Genomic DNA, 13,013 nt, shown 5'->3' with positions numbered 1-13,013 from the left:
AGCCACCAGAAGTGCTCGATCCGCCATCTTACTATTCCCTACTGGCAGAGAGCACCTTTGAGTCACACACAAACTGCTGACCTAAAATCACCCGATTTAAAGCAAATCAGTCAAACGGGATTAGTTTTTATTTTATGTGTATGTAAATGAATGTTTATTTCAGATGTTATCTGTAGTGTAAATGGTCTTTTAGGGCAGGATAAGTGATATATTTAAACCGTTTAGGTGGGTGTGTCTGCTGCGCACTGCAGACACAGGTAACGATCCAACACAAAATATACCTTATTTCTTTATGTTTTCTCATTAAAATTATACAATATCCTATTAATTTAATAGAACATTTACGCACACTAGGGATTACCAATATGGCGGTGCAGAAGCTTTGCTTTTCATGTCATGAGCAATCCAGATCAGCGAATGCATGACATTTTGTCCCTTATGATCATGTTTTATTGTGTCCAGTAGGTGTCCAGTAAGACGCTGCGGAGCCTTCAATCCAAAACATCCGAAGGAGGAAGTTTGGAGGTCATCACCTCTGTGTTCGTGCTTTTATAATGGCCAAACATCACCCAGATTTGATTTTTTGCAGGAAACAGGCTGGAGTTGGTAAGGTTTCTGTTTATCAGATCTAGATTTAGAGTTTAACCCTCAAAGACTGAGACAGCCACCCACGGCTAAAATTTACTTTTGAAACGCTAATCTTATCTGAATGCTTTAACCACATCAACTCTGGGGACCCACCGGTGGGTCCAATATTGCATATGCCTAATTCTCAAAAAATCAAAATAACAGCTGAAGTGGTTAAAAAGTGACATAAAGCAGGGATTCTCAGCATTTCAGAGATATCCTATTTCTCTCTGTAATAATGTACATCTTCATAATCATTGGGAAGAAGAAGGCGGGAACCGGCGGACCATCAAAATGGACTTTATGAATAATTTAAACACAAAACAAAAAAAACACAAAATAAAGCCCAGGCCTGGTCCTCTCTCGTCCTTCACTGCAGTCGCTCCTCTTTTGTTTCCTTCCAATCTCCTCCGTGGGACTCAAGACCGGTGAGTGTCGCAGATGTCGCTGATTTCCAATTACTCCACCGGCCTCGCTCCGTTCCCGCGGCTCTCGGCCCTGCCCCACTCTTAACACTCTCATTATTCAGAGGCACCATAGTGTACGTGATTACATCATCACATTTTGACAACATTGATTCGTCAAAAGAAACCAATGCATTGGTTCAAACTCTCCCATATTCAAACAATAAACATAGGTTTTGGTCTTTTGGACTACTTTTTAATTTTTTTTTTTTATTAAGGTATCAAGTTAAATGACATTTATATTTACATTTACATTTAATCATTTAGCAGACACTTTTATCCAAAGCGACTTACAAATGAGAACAATAGAAGCAGTCAGGTCAACACGAGAACAACAACAGTATACAAGTGCCATGACAAGTCTCCGTTAGTCTAGTACAGAACGCATAGCCAGGTTTTTTTTTTTTATATATATATAAATAAATGAAAAGAAGGAAAAGTGCTAGTACTAGTTGGTTAAGTGCTGGCGAAAAAGATGAGTCTTTAGATTTTTCTTGAAAATGAGTAAAGACTCAGCTGTACGAATTGAGATTGGGAGGTCATTCCACCAGCTGGGCACAGTCCAGGAAAAGGTCCGTGAGAGTGATTTTGAATTTCTTTGGGATGGCACCACAAGGCGTCGTTCACTTGCAGAGCGCAAACTTCTGGAGGGCATATAAGATTTAACCAGTGAGTTATGTTGGTGCCGTGCCAGTGGTCTGGTTGGAATGAGAAGTAGAGTTGGGTGTCATCAGCGTAGCAGTGATAAGAAAAGCCATGCTTCTGAATGATAGATCCTAATGACGTCATGTAGATGGAGAAGAGAAGTGGTCCAAGTACTGAGCCTTGAGGAACCCCAGTAGCAAGGTGTTGTGACTTAGAAACATCACCCCTCCAAGACACACTGAAGGATCTGTCAGAGAGGTAGGACTTAACCCACAGGATTAAGGATGAGGGTCTTATTTTAACAACAAAAACAAGTTCAAAGCATATAAGAGTTTCTGGGCGTTCCTGTACATCATGTAATGAAGAGACTTTGCAAATATCTTTAGTTCATTCTTCCATCTCCTGAAGTGGGGTTTAACCTATAAATATTTACATCTATTAATATAGTATTTGCACAAAGTAATAAAGTTATTTATTAAAAAGTCTAGGATCTTATCCTTCAACAATACTCCAACCTTAATTGAGACCACAGTCAAAGGGTGTATTGATATATGTTTGAAATGAAGCCAGTTTTGAAATTCCAGCCAAAAAGTCTGTAAAAGTTCACATTGGAAAAACATATGTTCCACAGTTTCAATATCTTTCTCACAGAACCCGCATTAATTATTAGACTTAAACTTTAAGTTCTCCTGTTTATAATGATGGTACTTGATGCTGACTGCTAGAATAGGTCTGAAAAACAAAGAAAAGTACAGGTGTGTCAGGCGCCCCAAAAATATGGACCCTGCTGAAGTTAAAAATAAATAAATGAATATATAGATAAATAAATAAATGTAATAAAAGGAAAATAAAAAAAAATGTTTTTTTATAATAAATAATTGAAATAATAAAATTTAATCCTGAATTTACATTTTAAATTACTTTTTTCCTTTATGTATTTTCTGTATTTGTTTTACATTTATTTATTATTTATGATGTTGGTGGTTCCGGGCTTAATGATGTAACTATGACGATAAATAACTGAATTCAGTCGCTTTTAAATAATTAAACATAATAAATGGGAATCTGTGAAAATATATTGGACCTCTCCAATTGTTCTGGTACATTCGATCTCTATTATAAGTTTAATATGAAGCTTCTGCGTGAGCTCTCAACCAATGATTCACCGGCGCTCCACAGGGACCGCCTCACTCATTTCCATGTTGCACACGGAAAAGTAAAAAGAAATAAATGAATAAATAAATAAATAAATCTGGGAATAAATACATGCGAGAATAAATAAATACATATAAAAATAAAAAAATTTGGTAATAAATAAATGTAAAGATAAATAAAGTAAATATAAAAATTAATGAAAGTATAGGTAAATAAAACTTAAAAAGAATAAAAATAAATGTAGAAGAAAATAATACATAAAGGAAAAATGTAATTGAAAATATAAATTCAGGATGTAATTTTATTACAAATGAACTTTTTTTGTTTTTATCACATCATTTATTTATCTATTTTCCTTTTATTACATGTATTTATTTATCTATCTATATATTCATTTATTTATTTTTAATTTGTGCAGGTTTAGTCCTCCATACAAAAATGTTCTGTGTCTTTAAGGGTTAATACCCAAATTGAATGCCTATTTAATATACTTGTTTAACGAGCACATCTATAGCTAACAATGCAGTGAGAATGTTTGCTAGCACTAATATCAAATGAATTAATATTTATTAATAAATTAAAAATAAAATTAATTTCTTCTTTAGGTAACAGTTAACAGCTTAACCATATATTTATTTTGAGAAAAAGCTGGTATTGTAGAGCACTATTGCTTTTTTTTTAATAAATTTTTTTTAATACTTTTTGCTGTTGTGTTCATTTGCAATGTTTCAGTCTGATATGTTGAATCTAATTTGATCTTTCCTTTCATTGCAGCCACTGGAAGACTATGTGAAAAATGTAAGTTTTTTAACTTTATTGGTTTGAAGCCTGGCCATTTTGTCACCAAGAAATCTCATGTGTTTTCAGTGATCAATGTTTTTGCACTCTTTAACTCAACAAATGTCTGTTTCGTTTTAAGGTGACGGCAGATGTGTTATCTGTGACTCTTTTGTCAGGCCTTGTACACTAGTTCGTATTTGTGACGAGTGCAACTATGGGTCTTATCAAGGGCGCTGTGTCATTTGTGGAGGTCCTGGAGTATCTAATGCATACTACTGCAAAGAGTGCACCATCCTGGAGAAAGATGTCAGTAAATCTGCTCTACATTCGGCTCTGCTGAAGTATTGTTTGACTGGTTGATGCTAAGCCTATGTTGCCCAGTATCAGTGATGTGTAACCATATTTTCCTTTTTCACTGCTCGGCTTGCTGTTTAATCTCATGTTGAATAAAATGTCAAATGTAATTGTGATTTTACATGCATGATTTCTATTACGTTAAGTTTCTGAAGAGCTGTCTGTTTCATTGTTACACAGAGGGATGGCTGCCCCAAGATTGTAAACCTCGGCAGCTCGAAGACTGACCTTTTCTATGAGAGAAAAAAATATGGCTTCAAGAAGAGGTGAAGAAACAAAGGGATGTTCTTTGTCACAGTCGTTCCACGCAAGAGTTTTCCGTTTTGTTATCACGTTGTTCCAATAAATTTTTTAATGCTGTGATGTTGATTATGCTTTTCTGTTAGATTTTGATACTCATAATACTGCTTACTTGTAACCTGCAGGCTTCTAGTATTCACCTGGCTATTGACAACCTTTTATTTTTAATTTTTAGATGATTAGATGCTTGTAAGAATGAATATTTTATCTCTAGCAACTTTTGGACTTAGCAGCTGGAATTTTTATAGAGAGTTCAAGATGAGAGCCCTGGGCTTATTTATAATTCAAATTTCAACATTGTGAATCAGGTTGTTCTGGGTATTATTTTTTGGCTACACAAACTTTATCCAGTGTTTAATTCAAGCTCTTGTGGCTTCCCTCAGGAACACAACGTCACAGGAAGGAAAGACATTCCAAATATAGATTTTACTAGTATAAACACAATCTTCTTATTGCCTTTCTTTAAACATAATATTGTGTCAGCAAAATCCATTATTATTCAGTCATTAAATTCATATGTATCAACATAAACCAGCTCCAACATGTTGAAACTGCATTTGCCCTGATTTGTTTTAAATGTGTGCCTTTGCCCATTTAAGTAAAGGAATCTGTGATAAGTGATTTGAGATCGTATAGGCTTGCTAGGCATATGCTGGTCAAATCCTTTTGAGAATTGTAATTCAATAAATGTAAGGTAATCTTAAATTAAATGTGATCGCTTCTGAAGAAAACCACCACGAAAAGCAGCATTATTTTTCGGCCTGGAGTTTATTTGGTTCAGTTATCTGCATATCACACTGTCTTCTTTAGCCCCACCCTCTTTGTGTTATGCAAATTTTTTTTCTTGCATCTGTCTGTTACACAACGCTCCTCTTTCATCTGAAATTTGAGATCCAATTAGTCATAATTCTCTGAGGCATCAAAGCATTTTCTGATCGAATACACTGTTACATATTGTCATAAATGCAGGACATGCAAGCAAGGCCCGCTTTTGAATTCTTTAATAATATGTACATCACAACAAGACGCCGAGACAACATCTACAAGTAAAAAAAAAAACGTTTATAAGACTCACAAACAGATTTCATTCCTCCCAAAAGAACAGTAGCAATTCGAAGTTATTTGAAAAAAATATTCATATGATACATATGAAAAACTATAACAGCACTTAATTTGTTTTTCTAAGTTCTAAGCAGATACAAGATCCGTCACATGTACAGTGTTATTTTTGTACATAAACTGACCTCCATGACTCCCATAAAGGGCAAATGACCATGATGAGGTAAACAAGGTAGGATTTTAGAGGATCTAATCTGTTTTTATGAAAGACACTAAATCTAAACCAGATCTATATATATTTAAGTTTTACAGATATACAGAGCACATAATTCCAACACTCGCTGACAGTAAGACAAAAAAAAGTAGTATTTTGCAGCACAAAAAAAAAAATATACACATTTACAATTCCTGCTTACAGTTTTTTTTCCATTTTAACAGTTATCTGTAGTGATACATTTTCACCATATTTCAATAATGGCATGTAGTTTCTACTTTTGAAGGCAAAATGCACCAATTGGTACCCTGTACCAAATTTGCCGAAGGAATTCTTTGAATTAATGTCATTTTTCAGAGTAGTCAAAGATAAACATACTAAAGATACAAAGTATATTGAATTCTCAATGCCAGTCATTCTTTATGACTGAAGACTTCCAATGCACATTATTTTCTAAAACTACCTTGATATTACAAAACTTGTCATAAAAGAAGAACAAGAGAGGGAAGACCTCTTTTACCTTGGTGCATTACAAAAAAGACTTTAAAAGCTCCATTGGATATACATGGGTGTGCTTTTGAACTGAAGTAATATTAAAATGATGGGTTTTGATATATTGAAAATGATATATTGATAATAGTGGTTGACAGGATTTTTTTTTTTAATCATAATCATTTATCTCCTGTTTTCTCCTCTTCAATCATCACCATTATTAATTTATTGCCTTTCATAAATGCAAATAAATCAATAAATGTTTAGAAGTCTTCAGCCGGTGCACTTGAAAAAGAAGAGAAAAGGTTGTTAATCACCACATTATTTACAGTGCTACTTCTCTAAGAGTTGCTGTATTTTAACTCTGAGTGGGGCTGTTTTGGTTATACGTTTATATGAATGCACGTTTGTCCCTTACAGTGGTCCGTATTTGGCTTCATAGCGTGCCACAACGTTCTTGCAGCGCCCAAAGTCCTTGCGCAACTCTGCCACTTCCTGTCTCAAAGCGGAGTTCTCTCGCTCCAGAAAGGCTGCTCGTACGGTGATCTGATTCTCTTTTAAGCGCCTGGCATCGCGTGAACGTTTGGCTGCAACGTTGTTCTTCTTCCTCCGCTGCCAGTATTTCTCATCCTGAAATAGTGAGTGAACATAAAATCAAATGTTGGGGAACAAGATTTTTCTCGGTCTCTATTTTTATAATGACCCGGTGTTGTTAGAAAATACAACTGTTAATATATTTTACATAACACACATTCACGTATTTGTTGACAAAGACTTCAGAACATCTCGTGTCTTTACGTTTAGGGTGTAACTGTATAATTAAGTTCTGAGCTTCAGGCATAAACATTTGCTTGGCTTTGTTGATCAAAGTCAAAGATGAAAATTGATCAAATCAAAATGAAAATTCCGTCATTAATAACTCACCCTCATGTCATCTTTTTTCCATTTTTGAAACACAAATTAAGATATTTTGTTAGGTAACGCAAACATGAAGTGAGGACATGATTAAAATAGTACATGTGACATCAGTGGTTCAACAGTAATTATATGAAGCTACGAGTAATTTTTTTCAGTCTTTCGATGCACGTTCACAAGAGTACCATGATGCATGCGTGTGCATTCTTCTTGTAAACAAGGCACAGCGCATCCAGGTTCTGTGTCAGCAGCACCACACGCATGCGTCGTAGTTCTCTCGTGACCGCGAAGACTGACAACGTAGAGAAGAAATTGCTGAATAAAAGTTATTTTCTATTCTTTGTGCATAACAAGTATTCTTGTGGTGTCATAAAATTACAGTTGAACCACTGATGACACATGGACTATTTCAACAATGTCCGTACTACCTTTTTCTGTGCCTTGAACGTGGTTGTACCTTTGCTGTCTATGCAGGGTCAGAAAGCGCTCGGATTTCATCAGAAATATCTTAATTTTATTTTTGGAAAATGAACGAAAGTCTCATAGGTTTGGAATGGCATAAGGGTGAGTAATGACGGAATTGTCATTTTTGGCATAATTTTATACAACATTATGGTCATATTTAAAGGTCTTGTTCTTCGTGATCCCATGTTTTAAACTTTAGTTAGTGTGTAATATTGTTGTTAGAGTAAAAATAATATCTGTGAAATTCTAAAGCTCAAAGTTCAATGCCAAGCGAGATATTTTATTTAACAGAATTCGCCTAAAACGAATGACCCGTTTTGACTACATCCCTCTAGTTCCTGCAGTAATGATGTCACTAAAACAGTTTTTTGACTAACCTCCTCCCACATGAATACACAAAAAAGGGGGCGTGGTCTTGTTGCGCTCCGATGGAGAAGAGGAAGAGTTGCGTTTGTCGCCGAAACGCTGTTATTTTCATCTCGGAGTCCAATCACCTTTGTTTGGCCTTCCCAGGGACGCTTTTCTTAGAGATCAATGGTTACAATTTATGTTTAACTCGGTTCCCGAAAATTATAATCCACATGTAAAACTATGTGCAGCACATTTTGCTGAGGACAGCTTCCTCAATCTCAATCAGTTTAATGCCGGATTCGCACAAAGATTATTCTTGAAAAATGGAGCAGTTCCCTCTTTGTCTGCAGAAGGTATTGTTTATGGACCACAACCGGTAAGTGTATTTTATTATGTAAGTTGGTGCGTTTAACAGTTTCTGTACCTTATTACACAAAGGGCAACGCTGTTTAGCTTTGTTAACTAGATTGTAGGGATGTGCAAAGAAATAGAATGCGATTTTCATGCGCATCTCGTCAGTAAAAACGATCCTGTGGTTATAAGTACATCTCCAGCACATGCTCCTGCCCACTTGCTTCTCAAAACTAGTCCAATCGCGTTTCCAGGAGGGCAGCCTGCTCTCAGCTGCTGTCGAATCACAACACAGGAACCGCTGGCCCAATCAGAACTCGTTACGCATTTCTGAAGGAGGGGCTTTATAGAACAAGGAAGTCATCAGCCCGTTTTTATGACAGTGAAAACAGCGGTATACAGATAAGTGAATTGTGTGAAAAATACTGTGTTTTTTTACACGCGAAACATGAACAGGTTATATTGCACACTGTAAACACAATCAAAGCTTCAAAAAAAAGCACGAAAAACGGGACCTTAAAGTCAGTGTTTTTTTGTGTGTTTTTGAGATTTGAATAGTTTATATTAATATTTTAAATAAGTTTAATTATTTTGTTCAGTTTACACTTTTAGTTAGTTTTAGTACATTTTGTTGTTGTCATTTTTACCAGTTCTTTTTTTAAATGTGTATACAATATTTATTCATTTTTCATTTATTTTAGTACATCAAGTTAATTAAATGGTTTTAGTTAAATACAGTATAATAACCCTGAGGAAGGTTCGACTGTGCGTTTACCTTCTGTTCCTCAGGCACAAACACTTTCTTTGCTTTCTTGATCATAGGCTGAGGCTTCAGCTCCTCCTCTGAGAAGCGATGTTTGCGAGGGTTGAACAGTTCACCTCCAGGTATGCTGGACAGCACAAGGTCTGTGGGATCTGGCTCATAGGGGACCTCTACCTCGATATCATCTGGATTAATGGGCTCTGGCGTCACACGCTCCTCATCTGTGGTGAATCAGTAAATCACAGTAATGAAATTAAATCAAATTCTAGTGGTTTCATTAGTTTCAGACATTTTTGCTATTTCAACTGAATGTTTAAATATCACTTAATTGTTGTCAAGTCTTTAAGTCAGACCTTCATGATAAAACGCTTGACTGTTTAATGGATTAAGTGTGTTGAGACAAAGCACACTATGTTGTGTTTTCTCTCCTGACCTGATTTGGCGTCCGTGATTGAGACCACTTCCTCCTCACACTGATCCAGCTCCATGACTGGCATAAGAGAGATCGCCGGCTCTGTCTTGCTTGTAAAGGTCGTGGACGATTTTTCAGTTTTAAGCTGTGCGTTTTCTTTCGCAAGAATCTTTTGCAAACCCTCATCCTCTGCGTCAGGAATGCCATTCTCTATGAGAAACTCCTCCAGATCCATGTATTCCAGGTGGAAGGTCTCGCCATCATAGGGAATGGTCTTTTCCCAGATGGCAGGTGTTAAGGCAGCTGATGGTCCCATTCCACTGACCCCTCCAGAGTCCACATCTTCAAAGACTTTCTCTTTATCATTTTCTGTCATATAAAATCCCAATAATATTTTGCTCGAATTCCAAATCTACACGTAATTTACATTAGACAGACTGGCAACAAAAGAAATTCACCTTTAAAAAGTAAAGTTAACAATATGACTGGTACATTGTATCAGTAATAGAAGTCTAAAAATATATTTTTTTTAAAGTGCACATTTGGAAAAATAAACAACCTGTATCAGTTTTATCTTGTGACTATAATCGGTTCTTCTTGCAAAGAGTTTCGTTCAAAGAACCGGATAAATAAACGATTTATTCACGAAGAGGACACCACTAGTTCGATCCAGTTTTTCGAGAATGCAAATCATTAAGGCCCGTGAACCATGTTATAAATGACACAAATAAACACGTTTTATATTTACACTGAGAAAAGTGTCCTGGTCTGTTTTTATATTTAACATACACGATGCATTCGGCGACAGAGCGAGCACAGACCGCGAGAGCCGACTGGTGCAGAGGCACTTACCGTCATCGCCTTCGAGAAGATTCAGTGGCGGAATACCCATGATTTTCCTTAAAACTACTGGAAAGGCAGGAGAAGGAGCATCAGAACCTGCGTCTGTCGAAACGGAAACAGGGTCCACGTCCATTTCGACCGACGCTGTCGTGCCGCGCGTAAGAATAGCGTAACGTGAAATCCCTAACTTAAGTTTAATCAGGAAAATGATTTTCAATTACTCCTGCACTAAAAAAAAAATCGATTCTGATATCAGCTCGCCGGGTTTACCGCCTTTTCAGACTCCTGTGTTTGATCCGATTTCGCAGCAAGCTAGAGGAGAGTGTGTTTTAATAAATCACACATACACTTTTTTTAGGATGCGGATAGGTTCAATGACGCTCATTAATAATTAAATAGGCGCGATGACACGGAAGTGTGTCAGTGTGTCGTTGACGTCAAAACCAACCCCCTCATTGGTCGGTCAAAACGGTTACATATATTTTCACAAATGTGTTAGAAAAACGTGTCACGAGCATAGACTGTATAAAAACAGGTCACAAGACCCATATTAATAGACTAACACACCTGGGTTTAAATTGTGGGCATACATGCCATATAAAACTTTAAAATCACATGCCTTTTAAACGTTTACCAATCTATTCCAAATAAACTCCCTTTCATAGTAAGAGTGACCTTCAAGGTCACTTTCTATTAGGCATTAACTTAATCAGCACTTAGATCATAGTTAGATTAACTTAGATTAACTTAGATCATGTCCCGCAGGAGAACGGTCTGTGAACCCATATCTTAACCAGTTCAAGGGGGGTTTTGGCACATGGCCACGCACGTGCACTCATGGCAAGCACAGTGTGAATACTGACCAATAATGAAGCAGTAAAGGTATAGGAAAAATATTCCAAGTTTCACGTGTAAAAATAGGATGCAAACAGCTTACCCTTGGGTTTAAGACAGGTGATATGCAACTTATGTTATCCGGTCATATTTCATGCTCTTTCTATGTTTTGTTATATATATATATATATATATATATATATATATATATAAAATCAATAAGCGATTGCATTCCACATTCTTTGCTTTTTATCCATGTTTTTGCATTTACGTTTCTTTTACGGTTGCATTTTTTTTATTGTCGTTTTAATACCAATTTACAGAATCATATTGTATAGAAGATTATTATTTTATTTTATTTATTTTTTTTTTTGCACAATTTAACATCTTAGCTAAATTACTGAAATAAACCAAAAGTTGAACATTTCTACACCAGGTTAAGCAAAGTACTTGGTGCAACAACAAGATCTTTACAAAAACTCTTATAAGACAGTCCGCATGCTGTCAATAATGAATAAGACTCTGAATAAGATTATATTTGATTATTTCCTAAAAAAATAATAAATATATATATATATATATATATATATAAATAAATTAATTAAAACAGACATACCACGATATTAAGTTTAATTGCAAATACAGTCTATTTTGCCACTTTTAGCAATCTAGCCACAAAACCTTGTGTTAGCAAACTATTTCTCAATGCTGTTGACACTTATTAATCATACAAAAGTTTACGTTCATTTTATGCATTACTTGTGCTATAAAACAGGACATACAGTCAATGTACGTCTTGTTTTGAACAGGTACCATCTACTTACAACCCTGCAGAATACCAAAATGTGTCAGTTGCACACTATATAGTGGGAATTTGGGTAAATTGGTGTGTTCAAGTTTCTCTCTATCGAGCCAATGGTGAAAAATCTTACCGTTTTCATCAAGCGAAGGGACAGAAAAGGGGAACTCAAGCAAGGATTTGAATATTTCCGGAATTTCTAAAGACATCTCAAAACAGTATCAGTTGCTCAACACCTGGGAAACAGCTGGATGCAAAAGACGCTTAATCAGAGCTTCCACTTCAAACTGTCTCTCACATTAAGATCAGTTTGATGCACCAAGAGTTCTCAAACTTTTCCTTGCGGTCACTCACAACACCTGTCGTATCCACGAAGTTACTTATCTAGTCCCGCCCCAAATCACCTTCCATAGGGATGATCATTTTGACCAATGGATATCGTTTCAGTGTGCATGCTTTTTAATAGTCAATGAGGCGCGGTAGTTTATTGGTCATTCTAGTCGTAAGTATTCACTTCGCGAGCCAATAAGAATGAAGACAAGTTATCTAAGTCTAAAAAATCTGCGAGTCAGCAGTGTTACGAAACTGAGGGCAGAAATTCAGTCCAGTTGCGTTATCAGTGACATTCATTCACTTTCCAGCGACTGAGAGACCTTTATGTCTTGTTTATAAAAAGTGTTAATAATTAGTAGTATTTCGGAATAAAAGATTAAATGAAAGTGAAAATTAAACATTAGGTTTGAAATATTTCAGAATATGAACCGTATTCAGGTATAACTATTGGTGAATTGCATTCTTCATAGGTATGTAGTATCAGTATGTTTCCAAGCATTTAATTACCATCTTTGACCTACGACTCACTAACGACAGAGGCAAAAATATTTTAGTTAAGAAGACTACCTACGTTTTGTTCACTCACTGTTCAGTGAATACAGCCTAAGTGTACAGACCATTTAATTTGCATTCTATTTAATGGGCTACATGCTAGTCAGGTTTCGAGAGAGGTGACTTCTCATTCTAGAAAGCATTTGATTGGAGAAAATATATGTAGTGCAGAGTGATCAATATGACATACACACTACTGTAAACTTGAAACGCATTTCTTAAAGTGCATTTTGTTATTTCTAGAGTACACTATAGAACATAGATGGCCTCAAGGCTAACAGTTGAATCAACATGAATTAAATCAG

At 35.9% G+C, this 13,013-nt stretch overlaps 2 protein-coding genes across 2 annotated transcripts; one reads left to right on the top strand and one right to left on the bottom strand.

Annotated features, from left to right (window-relative positions):
• Positions 1-253: 253 nt before the first annotated feature.
• Positions 254-4,795, top strand: phf5a (PHD finger protein 5A). The gene is made up of 4 exons (XM_059533011.1): positions 254-606; positions 3,666-3,689; positions 3,811-3,977; positions 4,206-4,795. Exons 1-4 carry the CDS (start codon positions 555-557, stop codon positions 4,293-4,295), a joined length of 333 nt encoding a protein of 110 aa, XP_059388994.1. The 5' UTR covers positions 254-554; the 3' UTR covers positions 4,296-4,795.
• Positions 4,796-6,293: 1,498 nt separating this feature from the next.
• On the bottom strand, positions 6,294-12,207 carry tefa (TEF transcription factor, PAR bZIP family member a). Its single transcript, XM_059532116.1, has 5 exons — positions 11,957-12,207; positions 9,369-9,716; positions 8,948-9,156; positions 6,509-6,720; positions 6,294-6,375 (listed from the first exon to the last, which is right to left on the bottom strand). Exons 1-5 carry the CDS (start codon positions 12,030-12,032, stop codon positions 6,354-6,356), a joined length of 867 nt encoding a protein of 288 aa, XP_059388099.1. The 5' UTR covers positions 12,033-12,207; the 3' UTR covers positions 6,294-6,353.
• Positions 12,208-13,013: the final 806 nt, after the last annotated feature.

The sequence above is a fragment of the Carassius carassius genome, chromosome 40 (genome assembly GCF_963082965.1).
Source record: "Carassius carassius chromosome 40, fCarCar2.1, whole genome shotgun sequence".
Classification (NCBI taxonomy): domain Eukaryota; kingdom Metazoa; phylum Chordata; class Actinopteri; order Cypriniformes; family Cyprinidae; genus Carassius; species Carassius carassius.
This window is presented reverse-complemented; position numbering and strand designations above follow the sequence as displayed.

What these genes read in the sequence shown, in the direction of transcription:
- tefa (XM_059532116.1), bottom strand. Translation starts at nt 12,032, where the DNA reads ATGTCTTTAGAAATTCCGGAAATATTCAAATCCTTGCTTGAGTTCCCC. An exon ending in TTGTGCCTGAGGAACAGAAG is followed by an intron (nt 6,721 to 8,947) that starts GTAAACGCACAG and finishes TCACTATTTCAG; the next exon opens with GATGAGAAATACTGGCAGCG. An exon ending in GAAGCCAAATACGGACCACT is followed by an intron (nt 6,376 to 6,508) that starts GTAAGGGACAAA and finishes TTCTTTTTCAAG; the next exon opens with TGCACCGGCTGAAGACTTCT.
- phf5a (XM_059533011.1), top strand. Translation starts at nt 555, where the DNA reads ATGGCCAAACATCACCCAGATTTGATTTTTTGCAGGAAACAGGCTGGA. An exon ending in CAGGAAACAGGCTGGAGTTG is followed by an intron (nt 607 to 3,665) that starts GTAAGGTTTCTG and finishes CTTTCATTGCAG; the next exon opens with CCACTGGAAGACTATGTGAA. An exon ending in TGGAAGACTATGTGAAAAAT is followed by an intron (nt 3,690 to 3,810) that starts GTAAGTTTTTTA and finishes TTTCGTTTTAAG; the next exon opens with GTGACGGCAGATGTGTTATC.